At 41.4% G+C, this 18248-nt stretch overlaps 2 protein-coding genes and 1 non-coding gene across 3 annotated transcripts in view; 2 read left to right on the plus strand and 1 right to left on the minus strand.

Moving 5' to 3' along the window:
- Positions 1-718: 718 nt before the first annotated feature.
- OR2C1 (olfactory receptor family 2 subfamily C member 1) lies at positions 719-1657 on the plus strand. Its single transcript, XM_039885161.1, has one exon. The coding sequence runs from the start codon at positions 719-721 to the stop codon at positions 1655-1657; it is 939 nt and encodes a 312-aa protein (XP_039741095.1).
- Positions 1658-3960: 2303 nt separating this feature from the next.
- Positions 3961-4068, plus strand: LOC120620704 (U6 spliceosomal RNA). The gene has a single exon (XR_005657958.1). It is a non-coding gene; the product is annotated as a U6 spliceosomal RNA (small nuclear RNA).
- Positions 4069-13416: 9348 nt separating this feature from the next.
- ZNF597 (zinc finger protein 597) overlaps positions 13417-18248 on the minus strand; it is a 63679-nt gene continuing 58847 nt past the window's right edge. The window contains exon 10 of the transcript XR_005657820.1: positions 13417-14197. The gene's annotated coding sequence lies outside the window, so the exon portion shown is untranslated. The remainder of the gene's footprint in view (positions 14198-18248) is intronic.

Consider the following 18248-nt stretch of genomic DNA (forward strand, 5'->3'; position numbering starts at 1 on the left):
AATAATTTAATCCCTATTTAAATAAACCCTGCCTATATCTTTAGCCTGTTCTACCTAAACTTACTTGGGCTTATGTGAAGTTTTGTTTGTTCAACTTGTATTTCCCCTTTAATCACATGTTCAGGTCTTCTGTATGTGGTGAAATATATTCACTCTCCATTCTTTCGATGATTTTATATACTTATCATGTTCTCCATCAAATTTCATCTTTCTAGATAAGGAGTTTTCATGTAGGAAGGGGATGAATATAGAAGAAAGGGGAGAAAAATTATCAGAAACTTCTGGGAAGACTTTCCAAATATAATAGGTCTGCTTCCTCCTTCCTGAACATATCAAAACCTTGACTAGGGAAATTTGTATTTTGAGAATTTCCTCATTTATTTCTAATGATAAACTCCCTCTACCCTGTTATATTTGCTGTGTTGAACTGAAGAGCCATAAACTTTTTGTCCTTCATAATGCACTTCCTTTATTTCTGTGATAGCTCATGTTTGACATTCAGATGGAATAAAGTTTCCATTTGTTGCGGGACTGACCATGGTTGGGATTGCAATGAAAGTTTACAACCATAAAAATTAAGTTGGGACTTAACTGTGAAAGCTGGAGAACTAACAGACCCTCCTTGCTGCAGATCAACTATACAATAGCTTCTTCTTCACTTGCTTTCTCCCAGTGGTTTTCCCTGGAGATTCTCCAGAGTGACTAAAGGCAACCAGAGATGAAAGGAGCTAACAACAACACCTTGGATGGCTTCATTCTGATGGGTGTATCTGACCATCCCCAGCTGGAGATGATCTTTTTCATAGTCATCCTCTTTTCTTACTTGGTGACCCTATTTGGGAACTCAACCATCATTCTGCTTTCCTGCCTGGATGCCCGGCTCCACACACCCATGTACTTCTTCCTCAGCAACCTTTCCTCCCTGGACCTTGCCTTTACTACTAGCTCAGTTCCCCAAATGCTGATCAACTTATGGGGACCAGACAAGACCATCAGCTATGGTGGCTGTGTGACCCAACTCTATGTTTTCCTCTGGCTAGGGGCTACTGAGTGCATCCTGCTTGTGGTGATGGCATTTGACCGCTACATGGCAATTTGCCGGCCCCTGCACTATTCCACCACCATGAACCCTCGGCTCTGCTGGCTACTAGCTGCCATTGCCTGGTTGGGTGGCTTGGGCAACTCTGTGATCCAGTCAACATTCACTTTGCAGCTCCCATTGTGTGGGCACCGGAGGGTGGATAACTTCCTGTGTGAGGTGCCGGCCATGATCAAACTGGCCTGTGGAGACATGAGTCTCAATGAGGCTGTGCTCAACGGCATCTGCACCTTCTTCACTGCTGTCCCACTAAGCATCATCCTGATCTCCTACTGCTACATAGCTCAGGCAGTGCTGAAGATACCCTCGGCTGAGGGACGGAGAAAGGCCTTCAACACGTGCCTCTCTCATCTGGTGGTAGTGCTCCTCTTCTACGGCTCAGCTATCTATGGGTATCTGCTTCCAGGTAAGACCAGCAACCAGGGCCAGGGAAAATTCATTTCCCTCTTTTACTCTGTACTCACACCCATGGTGAACCCTCTCATCTATACTCTGAGGAACAAGGAAGTGAAGAGGGCACTGAGGAGGCTGCTGGGGAAGAGAAGGGAGGTCAACTAAGAAAAGGGAAAACTCCATTGTTTACTGCCTCTGCATCTCTGCACATTCTCATTCTCTCTCCAGCCAGGTAAATATGAGGAATACTAACCCCAGTACAACCAAGGGATATTCCCAACAACCCTAAGCTGTTTGGACGTGATTAATGTTATTTCTAATGTTCTACATTTATTTACCAAAAATCTTACCATGGGCTCAGATAACAGGGCAGATGTGTTATCAACAGCTCAGAAGCTGTTGACTTAGCACAGACCTAGCTCACAGTATCTGTTGTCTATGTGTTACTTATTACATATTTATAACATGTAATATATATTACATATTTACTTATTATTGTATTTCTAGAGAATTCTGTACTTTTCTAAAGAAATCACTTCCATTTGCAGTATCATATATAATGTTACTATATTTTATAAAATCAAATCAGGTATTATTAACTTCAAATGACAATTCAAACAATTCATTTTTGTACCCTATTCATCCACCATCTTCACACATATCTCTTTGTCTCTTCTCAGTATTTCAGTCTATCCACCCATATTCCATTCACATGTTCTTCTGTCATCTTGTTTACCCTCTCCTTTATGTCTTATTCTGTTTTCCTTTCTACCTCATCTAATATTTAATGAGAAAAGGTAGGAAAGACCATTTCATTTCATTTCCAGCCAAAAGGATTCCTTGATATAGTTTTGTTTAAATTATCCCCCCAACAAGTCCCAGCCATCCTTTGCTACCAGTGCTTGGATATGCTAGTATGGTCAGTAGATTATGGGATGCTCTGAGATTCTGTAAGCAAGTTTAAGAGCCCAAGAAAGATCATCCACATATAAAGCATATCCTCTGCCTCAAGATCTAGTCTTTCAGCCATAAAGTTCCTAGAACTCATTAATCAGTCCAATTCTAATTGGAATTAGAATACCAATATGCAATTCTGCACATTACTTGAGGTGCTAAGGGAATCTGCTCCTGCTATCACATTTCATTTACTCTTTCTCCAGAGAAGCTGGGTTAATATGAGAAAGTTGCTTGGAAACTACATTACCAGAGAAAAGGAAATCAATAGGTTTTAGAGCTAGTTTCTAAAGAGTTTTTAGCTTTGTGCCACCATAGCACCTACATGAATGCCTCATACATAGTAGATGCTCAATAAACACTTAGTGAACTGGCAAACCTCATGAGTCCCCTTTTTTCACAGTAGGAACTAAATTTGTCAAATGAACCATTTTCATGTTTGCCACTTTGGAGCCATCCCGTTCTTTGGGCAATGCTGAACAATGACAAATTTCTCCTTTTCCACATTTCTATAATGCCCCCTAAAGACATCTTGTCCCATTCTGCATTTATTTTTCCACTTGCAGGTTAGAGCCATGATCTACTTGCTCAATTCATTACACAGTAATACTCAAGTGTCTCTAGGACTACCTGACTAGTGGCATTATCTTGGTGAATTTGTCAATACGGAGTCTTGCAGGCTCAGATTGTTTATTGATCAGCACACTCCGATTAGATGAAGTTCTCAGGAGATAGAAAGCAATGACCAAGCTCCTAAAGCTGATATATAAACTAGAATATCAGTTGATTAGTTTATGATAACTGTAACTGCCAAGAAGACTGAGTGATCATATCCTCTAGTTAATTCATTTAAGTTGCAAGATACCTTGGAAGAAAATAGGTATTCTTCAAACAATTTGGAGTTCTGCAGAGTCTCCCTATGGAAAGTAGAGGACCTTTTGAATCTAACATAGTTAGAGGAGTGGTTGAGACACAGAATTAGAGGGAGGAGAAAAAGCATGGGGCATGAATGCATCGTGGGGATCACACTTGACATCAAAATGCACACATGTTCATGTTCCATTCTTAATGGTGTGCATGAAACAAAGTCAAAAATTGGGAGAAAGCAATTAAATGTGAGGAAATATCCTTGTTATTAAGGGCTTTGAAGTTCTATTTGCAGGGTTACAGAAGAAAAAGCATGTTCGGTGTCTAATTCAAATGGAAATTCAAAAAATGAAAAACAAACACCAAGGCCTATAGAAGGTTCACCAATCTTAGTGAAACAGAAATGTATTTGAATATGCTAGTCTGGTCTGTAAATTTAAGAGCATTTAAGAGCCTGTATCACAGAGCCCTTCAATACAGGCTATCTAGAATACTTGAACCAAATGACCAAATTTGGAACCTGCCAAATGAAGGAAGTCAATCCTTTTTTCTGAATTTACAGCCTTCAGGCTCAATTTCATGGCTGTGGTATAGGAGATGATGGAATAAAGGAGTTGGTGAAAAATAGGATTTGAAACGTGACATTGGTGTTCACTTTAGCAGCATGTATACTAAAATTAGACCAATACAGAGAAGATTAGCATGGCCCCTGTACAAGGGATGACATGTGAATTCATGAAGCATTTCATATTTTAGGGACTACATCAAACTAAAATTTTTTGTATAGCAAAAGAAACCATCAACAAAATGAAAAGACAACCTACTGAATGAGAGAAGATATTCACCAATGATACATCTGATAAGGGGTTAATGTCCAAAATTTATAAAGAACTTATACAACTCAATACCAAAAAAAAATCCAATTAAAACGTGAGCAGAGGACTCAAATAGACATTTCTCCCAAGAGGATATACAGGTGGCCAACAGACATATGAAAAGATGCTCAAGGTCACTAATCATCAGAGAAATGCAAATAAAAACCACAGGAGATATCAAGTCACACCTGTCAGAATGGCTATCATCAATAAATCAACAAACAACAAATGTTGGCAAGGATGTGGAGAAAAGAGAATCCTTGTGTCCTCTTGGTGAGAATGCAAATTCGTGCGGCACTGTGGAAAACTGTATGGAGGTTCTTCAAAAAATTAAAAATAGAACTACCTTCTGGGTACTTATGTGAAGAAACTGAAAACACTAATTCAAAAAGATAAGTGCACTCCTATGTACACGGCAGCATTATTTCCAATAGTCAAGACATGGAAGCAACCTAAGTGCCCATCGATAGATGATTGGATAAAGATGTTGTGGTACATATATTTCAGTAAACCCAGGAAAAAAGAAAAGAAGTTTTGATACTTATATATAATAGAATATTACTTGGCCATAAAAAAGAATGAAATCTTACCATTTGCAACAACTTGGATGGACCTAGAGGGTATTATGCTAAGTGAAATAAGTCAGACAGAGAAAGACAAATACTATATGATCTCATTTGTATGTGGAATCTAAAGAATAAAATAAACAAACAAAACAGAAACAGACTCATAGATACAGAGAAGAAACATGGGTGCCAGATGGAAGGGAGATTGAGAGGCTGGATGAAAAGGTGAAGGGATTAAAAAGTATAAATTGGTATTTATGAAATAGTCATGGGGATATAAAGTACAGCATAAGGAATACAGTCAATAATATTATAATAGCTATGTATAGTGTCAGGTGGGTACTAGACTAATCGGGGGGGATTACTTATTAAATTATGTAAATGTCTAACCACTATGCTGTACAACTGAAACTGATATATAACAATCTTGAGTGTCAACTGTAATTGAAAAAGAAAAAAAAAGGGACTTTGGTTTGGTGAGCTTATGCTCTAGTATGTGAGCTCTAAATTATAGACTAATTTGGAAGCTCCATTAATGATTTGGTGAAAAGGTCCAGTTTATTTGACTATATCAATGATTTGACTGTATCAGTTTCGCTGAATGCTTTCCATGAGCTAGGTTATGATCTAAACTTTTTACATGAGTTAACTCATTTCTCCCAACAATCTATATCATCCTCATTTTAAGATGAGAATATTGGATTGCAACAGGAAGCTTGCTCAAGAACACACAGTGGTAGGGCTGGGAAGCAAACTCAAGTGCTCTTGACTCTAAAGCTTGTGCTTTTTCAAAATATACTTTTTCTTTTTTGAAATAATCACAAACTTACAGAAAAGTTGGAAGCATGATACAAAGGACATTTCTCCCTGAATCGTTTGAGAGTAAGCTGACAACTTCAAGCTCTGTCTTCCTCAAATATCTTAGCTTGTATCTCTAAGAAACAAGGGCATTTTCCTACAATATCACAATATAGCCATCAAAATTACTAAGTGAACATTAACACATGATATTGCCTAATTCTAAGACCCCATTCAACTTTTGCCAGTGGTTCTAATGTCTTTCATAGCAAAAATATTCTGTTCAGAATCTCACACATTTCACTTAATCGTCATCTCCTTTTAGTCTCTGTCAGTCTGAAATTGTTCCTCAGTCTGTTCTAAACTTTCATGACCCTGAAACTTTTAAAGATCATTTTCCAGCTATTTTATAGAACATCCCTCAGTTTGAGTTGTTCATAATTAAATTCAGGTTATGCATCTTTGGCAGGAATACCACAGAACTGATGTTGCATTCTTCTCATTGTAACCTATCAGAAGGTGCTATGCACTGAATTGTGTCCCCCATCACAAATTCATATGTTGATGTCCTAAACCCCAATGTGACTGTATTTGGAAACAGGGCTTTTAGGAGGTAATTAGGGTTAAGTGGTATAACAGGGTGGGCCCCTAGTCTAACATGATTGCTGACCTTATAAGAAGAAAAGAGATCTTTCTCCATCTGCATTAAGAGGAAAGGATGTGTGGACAAAGTGGCCCGCTGCAAGCCAGAAAAGAGACCTCACCAGAAACTGAATTCTGATGGAAACTTATCTTGGACTTTCCAGCCTCCGGACTGTGAGAAAATTATTTACAGTTGATTAACTCATCCAGTCTATGGCATTTTGTTATGGCAGCCTGAGCAGAATAAGACAGGTGGTATATATTTCAATTTGTCCAAATAATAATGTTTCTTGGATCACTAAATTAAAGTGGTATCTGCCAGGCTTTTCCATTATTTTCCACTTCATAATCAATAAGTATTTTATGGGGAAGTACTCTGAAACTACATAAATATCTAGTTACTAATTAATCTCAATTTATTCATTTATTTCTTTACATCTTACAGAATCAAGTTTTCCTATTTCATTCAATGGCTTATAACTTGTTACTATAATCATATTGTTGCCCCTTCTTTGATCAGTGGGAGCTCATTCAAGCTGACCTTTGTGTTTTTCTTACTTGCCCCCATAGTCTTTCAGCATTTCCTTCCTATCTGGAACCACAAGATGTTCTATGCTTATCTTTTAATAACCCTGACACAGCCCAGCCATTTTGTCAAGAAGCCCTGGTTACTTGTAGTGGAAAATGGTATTTAGAAATCAATTTCTAGTTACTGAGTGTCCTCATTACTATTGGGGTGAACTGGTCCCAGGTAATCTCTGTAGACAGAGGTGGGATACAGATAAGACACGTATAAATACAGGCATAGACAGAGACGCTTATTTATTTCTATCAGAAAATTTAAAAGTCTAATAATATCAAGTATTGACATGTAAAAATATGTATTTATATAAAACACATATTTCTGACTTTCCACAATACACACACACAACAGGTTTTTTTACAGTTATTTTTGTCCATGAGTTTTATTCCATTAGGGATGCAATCAATAAACAGTTTTAAAAAGTTTTCCTACACATTAGAAATAACCAGGTGGAATGAAGATCTTACTGACAAAAGAAACAAAAATAAAATAAATTCCTGGAAATTAATTTTAGAAATGTTCAGGACCTATATAAACAAAACTATTAGACTTTACTAAAATTGTCCTAAGTTGATAAAAATATACATCTCCAATTTTTGTGTTGGGAGAAGAAAAGTGACTTTGGTTTGGTGACTTTAAGCTCTAGTATCTTTGTGATGTATCCCAAAGATAGTATTGATTCTTTTTTTGGTCGTTGGGAGAGGAAGGGAGTAGAGACAAGAAGAGCAAAGACGTTAAATTAAAAGGGACACTCTTATTAAAGGAGATGCTTAGACCCCAACAACTGTGACAAGCACACGGCCAGCATTGTTTTTTTCATTGTTGTCGTTTCCACATTTGCAAAAACGGTGTGAGCCCAGCCGGGTTTGGTACAAGGACCCATCCAGTAATAAAAGAAAAAGTGCCTTGCAAACAGAACAGCAATAAACCAATAGGAAAAACTGACAAACGCCCAGATCCAGGACCCTAGTTCCCAAAGAGCATTATTGGTCCCAGTGGATTACGGAGAAAGAATTCTATTTACTCACTGGCAAGGCCTGCTGTCGACTACCAGATGGCGACGGCGGCCCTTTAATGTAAGAACGCGAGCCACTCTTTCGGCCTTAGCACTTGCGCGTGCGCCTGGCCTTTCTGTGGTCTGCGCTTGCCCCGCGGCCCCTTTCGGCCTACCGCGAATGGTGACGTGGTAGGTGAGCAGCGGTTATGAAGCAGTCTTTTACTGGCTAGAGGATCTAGCGATGCCTCTCCGTCCTTTACCGTGCCCTTCCCTCTGGCGACTCCTAGTGGCCATGGACCAGGACCTCCTTCCTCAGTCTAAGGAGGCGTGGAAACGTGGTGGCCCGGAGTGTCGGCCCAGTGGCTATTCGGAGCTCTACCCGTTCAGTTTCCTGGTGACGAGTCCTTTGAACGGCTTTGAACCTCTTGAACTTGCAGTTTACGCTAGTAAAACAGTCGTTCACTGGGGCCTATTGCGTCCTTGTGAGCCCTTGTGCTGGGCGATGGGGACACGAAGACAACTCAGGCACTCCTCTTGCCCTCAGCTCCCAAACTGGTGGAGTAGATAAACCCACCAGAAACAAATTCTGGTGTTAGGTGGAATAAGATAAGGCTCCCTGAGACAGACTTACAGGCAGGGCTGAGGGGTTCAAAGCATTGGGAGGCCTCCAGAAGGTGGTGGTGGTGGTGGTGTTACTTGTCCTCATTGTAAAAGTAGAAATTCTCCAGTTTCAGGGAGGTGGTATCTCCAGGCGCCAGTCCCCAGGGAGAGCAGTAACTCAGTTACAGGGAGGTGATATCTCCAGGCGTCAGCCCCAGGAGAAGCGCAGCATTCCAAGGTGAAGATGATAAAACTGTCTATTAGGCCCTGTTTGATCTGAGAGTCCCCCCGATACATTTATCTTTGTACGAAATGTTAACGGCTAACTTCTGCTTCTTGTAATCTGCTTATTCAAGGATGTAGTAGTAGGCTTTATAAGCTGCCTCCTCTGGAAGCTCGGGGCTGATTTCCTCTAACCCTGCGTGATAGAGAGTCAGTCGCCGGCCGGCTAATAAAGGCTCATAATTAATCTCAATTGGCTCCATGGGTCTTAGAATCATTCGCGCCATAACACTCGTCCCATGGATTTCTTGCCTTCTTCGGTGTTGCACTCCTTGAGAACATAAAATTTTTCCTTATTTCTACATTTCTAATGCCTAGACTCAAGTGTGCCCTTCCTATTCTTGTTAAGAGGGGTAGACACTGGCAGCCCTTCGTATTCAGTGTCTACCTGAAAGAATGAACCAGGCTTTGAATCTTAGGAAGGAAATGTTGAGTGGGCAAAGGCACTAGGGCTGGAAACCACAGAACCTGTTCCAGGACCTGGGACCAGTTCACCTGTGCTGGATTGTAGACTGTGTATAGGATAGTGGGCAATGAGGCTGGAGAGAGGGATTGAGCCTTGAATGCCAGGGAGAGCCTTGCAAGTTGGGACACCTTGGCTTATTTCAGAAGCAGTAGGAAGTCTTGAAGGCTTTTGAGCAGAGCAGTTATACAATTGGATTAGATTTGCAGAAAGTCAAGGCAGCCAGCTCTGTTCTGTAGGAAGACCAGGTGGACAGATGGAAGATTCTCATACCAACCCGGTCTAATGGTATGTCTCTAAAGAAGGGGTTCTCAACCATGGGCCATTTTGCCCCTTAAAGACCTTTGACAACGTGTGGAGTCAATTTTGTCAACACTGGGGGATGCTACTGACATCTAGTGGTGAAAACCAGGGATTCAGCTAAACATCCTGCAACGCACAGGATACAACTCGCGGCCCTCAGCAACAAAGACCTGTCCAGCCCAAAATGTCAATAGTGCCAAGGTTCAGAAATCCTGCCCTAGAGTGTCGGTAATGGAAATGGACTGAAGACCGCATCAAAAACATATTAGCCAGAGGCCACTCTTAGTCTCCTTTGGTATTTATAATGCTTAAGCGCTTGATACCCAGTTAACCAGGTCTCATGAACCCAGCCTTCGTATTTTTTCACCCATTCAATCATTTGCCAAATATTTATTTAGTGCCAAGCATTATTCCAGGTGCTGTGATTCAGCAATGAACAAATCAAATTCCATGCTATCCAAGAACCTTACATTTTTTTAGGGGATGACAGACATTAATCCTATAAATGTCACAACAAAACTACTCTAACAGAAATTGTTAGCCAAAAAGAGTAATGAGAATGAAAGACTGAAGAAATTAAAGATTCTCAAATTGATTTGACCTGTATTCCAAGTTCTTTTACTCTAGTCACTATGCAAGTCATTTAACCTATGATAGCAGGTATGCATTGGGGCTATGAGGAAACACAGACTTAACTTGCAATTCTCAGTAAATCATAAAGTTGTGAAAAACTCCATAGATGCTGCTAGAATGGCAAGTGAATGGGCAATGCTCAAGCAGCTTCAGGAGCACAGCTTCCTCCAGGTGCCAGAGCAGGATGGCACCAAGTTCAAAACTTTCAGATTAACTCCCTTACCACAGGAAGTGGCGAAGTTACTTGTCCTGTTTTCCACAAGAAAAGAATTCTCAGTTTTTCTCTTTATCTCTACCTAGAACCAGGCCAAATGAGAGCAATGGGACTGCAAGAAGGCTGGAGCTGATAATGGGGCAAGCGAGGATTTGCCTGTAATGAAGTGAGTACTGTGGTTCAAGATCCCAGAAGTCCTGGGCTGTTCTCAAACTGACTGGTACGATAGCCCCCTCAAAGGAGAGGCATAGAAGAGGTGGCAAGAGGAAAGAAGAGTGAGGTAAGGAGGCTTGAGGGACTCAAATCTTCTTTTTGGTTGTGAGCACCCATCTACCACCTTCGGCTGAGGAACCACAATAGGTATGTGAGAAGGTTGACAATCAGTAAATAGGCTTTGCCCTACTTCTCTGGGTTGTAGTGAGAACGTTTGATCCATTCTATGGGAAGTGGTTATGAATCCTTGGAAAACAGGAATAGTCAATTGAAAAATTATATGAATTAGTTGAAATGTTTCAGAGAGGGAAGGAGGTATAGAAACTATGTGTAGAACACCAGTAGTCAATTTACAGGGGAGAAAACCTACCTTTTAAAAACACATTCGAAGGGCTGAACCAAACCAGGCAGGTAATGCTGCATATCAGAGGAAAGTTATAGATTTGTGGCTGTTGGCATTTACTACAGTCTACTCCATGTTTATTTTCAAGTGGATAGTGCATTGTCAGGCTGCTTTAGGCAATGAGAGGTAGACTCTAAGGTAACATATGGTAATGATGGGAAGCAGCTATCATATATGGTGTTAAGAAAATATAAGGAAAAAGTTATGTTTATCAGAACTTGGAAGCTTGGAAGGGAGGCTATGCAGAGCTGAGATTCAGATCTTGGAGGCTGGAGACAACTTGATGCTGCCTGATTGGAGCTAGTATTTCTCAGGGGTCCAGTGAGACTAGTTCTGGAAGATAAAGTGCCTACTTCTTTTACAGCTCTCTCTCTCTCTCTCTCTCTCTCTCTCTCTATGTATATATCTCTACTATAACCACACACACACACACACACACACACATATATACACACACACACATATATACACACACATATGTGTGCATATATATACACACACATGTATACACATGTATATATGTATGTATGTATGTATTCCTCCTACAATACCTGCTATATTGTAGGCAATCAAATATTTTGTGAATGAATAAATGAATTATTCTCCAGTTCTTACTTATCTAGTCTAGACTATTAAGAGTAGTTAACAGGCAAGTCAGTTATTTGTTGGGAGCTCTAAATTTTGAGAGCTCTAGTACTTTGTTCCTTTCTCTGCTCAGCAGACTAGAAGATAAAGCAATTTGGAGGGTGGAGGCAACCTAAAAATGCAAGGAGGTCGACAGTTACATCCCAGTTTCCCTGTCCATAGCAGACCCAGGTGTGGAAGTTGCATGTTAGTGAGGCCTGGTTGAGTGTCTCCACTTCCTTACCACTTCCATTGACTTGCACAGGCTCTCCTCATTTATCAAATCTAACTTCTTGGATATCATAGCCAAAGCCCTTCAATAATTGATCCACCCTCAGGCTGTCTGCTTCCCCACTGTGAATCTCCAATGAAGTCAGGCTGTCCCAAATAGGTCACATTCAAACCTACCTCTACGCAGGGTCTTCAAAGATGTTAATTTTTGGTTCTGTGTACAGCAGAGGTAAGTATGTGTCTCTGGGAACTGGCCAGCATAGCTTGTTCTAAGGGCCATGCTCAAAGACAGAGTATGCAGGGAAATGTAGGGTGGCCCCAGCAAGGCTTAAACCCAGGAAACACTGAAGTATATTTTCTGCCCTGCCTTTGCCTCTTCTTTCCCAACATTTAGAAAATTTTTTTTTCTTCTCTTTAAGGTAGAATGTACATTTTTCTTTTCTCATATTTAATTCCTCAATGAAGCTCAGCCAGAGGCCATGTCACTTGCTTTTCACCATAAGTTATCCAAGGTACTAACATTGTCCATGTATAAAGTACCCTCCTTTTATCTATGGAGATTTCACAAAGGCTTAAATACCTATGCCTTGTTCTGGATCACTACATTTTAACATTGGTTCTTAGTGCTCCTCACACTCACCCTGCCTTTCGCCTGCAGTCAGACCCTCCTACAGTCGCTCTATTTTCTTTACATTTGTGATCTCTCATCTTGGTGAAAGCCCAACCCTTCCCACCCCATTCTATTTCTTCTCTCCCCATTTCCTGCCCCTTATTCCTTCTCTGTATGTGCTACTGCCCTGAAGCAGATTCTGTACATCTTCTTCAGGACTCTGCAGGCTTCTACATGACTGTTAAATTTGTAATGGAGAAAATTATAACCATGGGCCAGGGAAGTGGAGGGAGAAACACCTTTATTTTCATCAGAAATAGTAATGTTTGTAATCTTTAGAAACCGCTTACTATAAGAGACAAGAAGCCAGGAACGAGTGGGGGTGATGGTGAGATAAGAAATCTTACAAAGATTAAACCAGATGTTACATTTGCTAAGGATCACTTGCTTTGATTTACTATTACTCAGTGGCTTAACCTATCTTTCATTTCCTTTGCTCCCTTTTCAGTGGTCACTGTTTTACAGAGTAGTGATCTGCCCTGAAGGTAGTAGTGATACAAAATAGTAGGTGCCTAGAGCTCAGCTGTTGGGTTAGAACAGAGCCATGCTGTTAAACTTCTAGATGTGCTCCCCATGAGAGGGAAAATTTCTTCTAACATGGCCCAGAAACAGTTCTCAGGCATCCAGTGGCCCATTCTCTGTTCACACCAAGGATACTCTAATTTTCTGGCAGGATTTATGGGTCCTATAGCCTCTGCCCTTGTAAGCAAAATTGACGTCCACAGTGAGACAAGACTGGAATCAGAAGCAGAGATGGGAAGAGGGTTCAGCATTCTTAGGCTGATTCCTATTCCCAGACATGGTACTTGAGATCCAGTTGTCAATAAGTTTACTGCTAATCCAGGGTGTGGCTAGTAGAACTCTCCACAGCAGAAGGAAGCTCTGAGAAACACATGTTGATCTAAGGAATTGATGCGTCAGGTTTCTTACACACTCAGCACATCTCTTCCTTCCTGTGATGTATCTCTTTTATGTGTACCCCCTGAGGGCAGATGAGGCAGCATTCTTAATCTTTTCTCACACTGAGCACTTGTAAGGCTTTTCCCCAACATGACTTTTCTGGTGGGCACGGAAGTAGAAACTGTTGTTGAAGCTTTTCCCACACTGTGCACACTTGTATAGGCTCTCCCTGGTATGGACTCACTGGTGAGTGCTAAACTAGGAACTGGTGTTGAACTGGTGTTGAATCCCACAGACAGTGCATTGATAAGGCTTCTTCCCAGTGTGAGGCCTCTAGTGAACAATGAGGCTAGAGCTTCAGTTGAAGCTTCTCCCACATTCCCCATATGGGTAGGGTCTCTCTGCCATGTGAGTTCTTAGGTGGGCAGTGAAGTTGGAGTGCTCACTGAAGCCTTTCTCACATTCACTGCACTTGTAAGGCTTCCCTCCTGTGTGGATTCTGATACCAAACAAGCTAAGAACTTCAGATAAAGCTTTTCCCACATTCATGATGTAAATATTTAGAAGCTTTTTCCAGTTCTAGGGATGGCTGGTGGTGAGGAGGGAGAATTCTGAGAACACTTTCTCTCATAGAGGGGGTGAGTCCAGATCTTCTTGCTGGTCCAAAGTCTCTGGTGACTCATCTCCTGAGATGGGGTTCTCTCCTCCCTGTTCCCTGGAGAATGTCTGTGTTGCTTTCTTAACACTCTCTCATCCTCCCAGCCTGTTTTCAGCTCAGAGTGCCAGAACACTCTCCACTAGACTTTCTCCGTATAGCCATGTTCATGTCTACTTCTGAATCATCCCATTTTGGATTTTTTATTTAATCCCATTCTTGATCTCGAAACCTGAAAAAATAAAATTACACTGGATTGTGGAGAAGGAAAATAATGGAATGAGAAAGGAGTTACACAACAGAGAAGAAATACCTAACTGGAATTCTTCATGTGATTCAGTCTTCTGCTAAGTTTTATTTTTCAATTAACATTTTAACCTCCAATTTCTGTGATCACATGTTAATACACCTTAACTACACCTACTTTTCTTCTGTTCTGTCTCTTTTTGGATATTCTGACACAATGATAAAACTGAGGGAAGGAATTAAGCTTTATGTCATTTGTCAGTCTGTCTGTATGTGTATTCTCAATTCTTGAATGGTCTATAATCTAGTAGCAGCATAATAAAAGACCATCTTGAGACTGACTAGCCAGCTCAAACAAGGAGAGCAAGTTTCTGAGTATTTGGGAAGCACAGGCAGAGGTTATGAAGAGAAGATCATTGGTGGAGAAGGAGGGAAGGGGAGAAAGTCTGGGCTCAAAGCCTAATTGGCAATCTAAAAAGCTCATTAAGTGAAATTCCATGGGGGAAAAAATGATATGAATTCTTTGAAAGAAGCTGGTAAATGCAAAATCAGGACACCTGATTGCAAGAGAAATAATCCTTAAACACCATAAAAAGTGAAACCCTGTGGCCTATGTAAGGTCCGTCTTCAAGATGATGACATGGCCAGGAGCAGAAACAACTCCCTCTTGATTGCTTGGGCAATGGTCTGTGTTGGGAGCTGAGCTAACTTGGTGAGCTTTGAGATAAGTGGCACTAAACTATTTTAAACACTCGGTGTTTTCCAAGAAGGGAGTTGTAAGAACTTCATTGTTTTGTAGAATGAGTAATTTGGCTGACCTTGGGTCTTGACTGCTGTTTTCTCATTGCGATGCTATAAGTAGTGTGTTTTAAATAAACTCGGGGACACAGACACAGACACAGACACAGACACAGACACAGCTTGAATCTGTGATCCCTCCTGCAATTCTGTCTGTCTTCTTTCTTTTCCTCAGTCCACGCTCCCCCTTTTAGGTACCCTCAATTACTTCGTCGGCTGGCTCCGACAGGTCTGTATATGGATATCCCCATCCTTTGACCATCAGAGCCAAGGATCTTATCGAGTTTGTTTGCGAACAGGACTAGTAGAGTCAAATGTCCTAACTTCATGGCCAGGAATCCTGAAGTCCTTTTCATTCCTGGCTGTGCCATCTCCAATGCACCTTCTACAACTTGTATAGACTCCCATTATGATAACTCATCTCTCCAGACTCCCTATCATTCCTTCATGGCCAAGGAAAGCAGATTATATGCTTCTGAACTTGGTGCTCTGGGATCCCCAGAAAGATCCACTCCTGGAGTTGTTTTGCTCCAGCCTTGTAGATCTGACTGCTCTGCTGATAGGTTTGGAGTTTTTCAAAAAACTGAAAAGTATTGAGAATGGCCTGGAGTGTCTTGTTCTCGTTATAGCCCCACTGCACATGTTCTGCAGGGAGGAAAAAAACCACAGTGCTAGATCAGTAAAGACCAGATACAGCAGTGCAGGGGGGTTTTAGTAGCCCAAAATGTTATATCCTAGTTTCTCAAACTATGCCACAAAGCTACCATCATTCCTAGAAGATATCTCCCTGTGGGCTTTTTTCGTAAAACAAAAACATTCAGTGTAGTAGGTAAGACATCTCCTCCAGCTGAGAAGGACTGTAGACAACTTACGAAAGCTGCCACTTCTATTTCTCTTTGATTATCCCAAATCCCACGCATTTCCCCTGAGAGATGAGTCATGGTAAAGACAGTGCTCACCTGTCTCCATAATGGGGGAATCCCTGAGGTCATGTAGTCCCATAAGAGGAAATGATGAACAGATAAAAGCAAAGATTCAAAGGAGAGAAGAGCTGGTTATAGAAGACTTCTGCCTACTCCCACCTCTGATGCCTGAGTACCCCCTCAGTGTGCCCATTTCCATCTGTTATATCTCTTCTCATCCTTGCAGAAGCAAGAAACTACATTACGGCAGTTACTATTCCAAAGGGAGAATAAGCTGTTAACGCCTGAGAATAGCAGTTCAAGCTAGATGGCGATTTGAGAACCCTACACCCAACTGAGGCCTAGCATCTCCTCAAAGGGGTGGCATCTGGGCCAGTTGGTGGGGACTTATTTTCTCAGAACTGTCTCAGCAAGTGCATTCTGATTATATCTGGTCATGATGCTCTGAAGGGCACACAGCCTCTATCATCACCTCCTCTACTCCAGTCTCTCCGAGCCACCATTATCTGATGCCAAAGTTACACCGGAGCCGCCTCCCTGGTCTTCTTGATTCCACTCTTGATCTCCTACAGTCTGATCTCAGCCCGGCAGTCAAAGTGACCCTCTTCCTTTTTCATTCAATTTAACTAACATGTATTGAATGCCTACTGTACTATTTTATGAGAAACGGAAATAACAACATGACATGGATCCTGCCTTTAAGGAGGCCAGTCCTCTACAAGTTCCTGTAGCAAAAGGGGATATAAACAAATGTTTAAGTGCCAAATAAATCTAAATGTTCAAAGTGATCATTTTTACACTATTTCTCATCTGCTCAGTACCCTGCAAAGCTACCCTTTTTAACCCTAAAAGTCAGTGTCCTTTAAGGCCTCAAAGCCTATCTTAGTGATTCTCAAATTTCTGTGAAAAAGCAGGGATTTTTTGTTTAAAGTACTGTAAAAATGTGGTAGGATAATGCAGCAATATTAAAGTACTGTAAACATTTTTAAACACTCTCAATTGCAGTAGTAGCAGTAGTCACTACTACTACTACTGCCCTATGCGATCTGGCTCGTGAATCTTGTTTATTACTCATCTCTCAATCTGCAGTAGATCACACTGGCCTTATTGCCCAGCCTTGCTCCAGCCTCAGAGCCTCTGCCCTGTCTCTTAATACTCTTTTCCCAGAGAGCCACATGGCTCATTCCTTCTCCTTCAAGTCTTTGTTCAAATGCCATTTTCTCAACAAAGACTACCCTGACAACTCACGTGAAAGATGCAACCCATCCTCTGACCCTGAACTCCTGATTACTCTTATTCTGCTCCATTACCCTGCAGCTGCAATGGAACCTGATTCCCAGACTAATAGGACAACCTTTGAATTCGCACAGTGATACCTGCTAGGATGTCACCCACCTTCCACAGAGAATACTCATTCCCCTGGGCAATATCACCTTCATTCTTTTTATGTTCTATTGGCAAAATCTCGATATAATACCTACTCCAACAATTCACTACTTTGGTGAAAGAAAGGTACCTGACTTTGGCTTTCCAATTTCACAACTCAAGACAAAATCCCTTGGGTTATCAGACAATATAAGGGTTCGGGTGCTACTTTTCCCTATATGTAACCTGCACATGGCCAAATGAATGGCTTTACATTGGGTACCCACTATAGCTTTTATCCCAGCATACCCCCAAAAGTGAGGGACCAGGATTCATCTTCAATTTATAGCAGGAAGACAAGCCCCAGTGTGAGAGAGTAGTTTGCTTATAGGTGATCAGGACCAGGACATATGCAGAGAGGTCCCCATCCAAGTGGCTCTGGAGTAGGCTGTAGGTGCCAGGGCTCCAAGTTTCCTGGACTAGCTGTTTACTGTTGGATTTGTAGTTGTCTGAGTCCTCCATTGTGTCCTTGCACCCCACCTCCTTCTGGGCTTTGGCTTGGCCCTTTGGCCAAATCCGTGCATCACCAAGTGCAGTCAGTTCCACTTTTTAGAATGTCTCTTGCATCGGTCCTCATTCCATCTCTGTACTCTCCAGCCTGTTCCAGGACACTATGCTGTCTGAACTGGGCAACTGTCATCACCTCTTAACTGGCTGCCCTGCATCCTCTCTGCTGCTGGACCCTCTAATTCATTCTCTCTACACGGAACCCAGTAGAATTTTTTTAAATGTAAGATAATATCCGTCCCTATTAACCCTCTTCGGTGGCTTCCCACTGCACGTAGACTATAATCCAGACTTCTTTTCGCAGCCTGAAAGGCTCTGCATGATTTGGCTCCTGACTTCCTCTATCAACACCTCTCACACCACTCTCTCCCTTGATTCTGATGT

This window comes from Pteropus medius, unplaced genomic scaffold (genome assembly GCF_902729225.1).
Source record: "Pteropus medius unplaced genomic scaffold, Ma_sr-lr_union100, whole genome shotgun sequence".
Lineage (NCBI taxonomy): Eukaryota > Metazoa > Chordata > Mammalia > Chiroptera > Pteropodidae > Pteropus > Pteropus medius.

Coding starts and splice junctions, on each gene's coding strand:
- OR2C1 (XM_039885161.1), top strand. CDS start 719: ATGAAAGGAGCTAACAACAACACCTTGGATGGCTTCATTCTGATGGGT.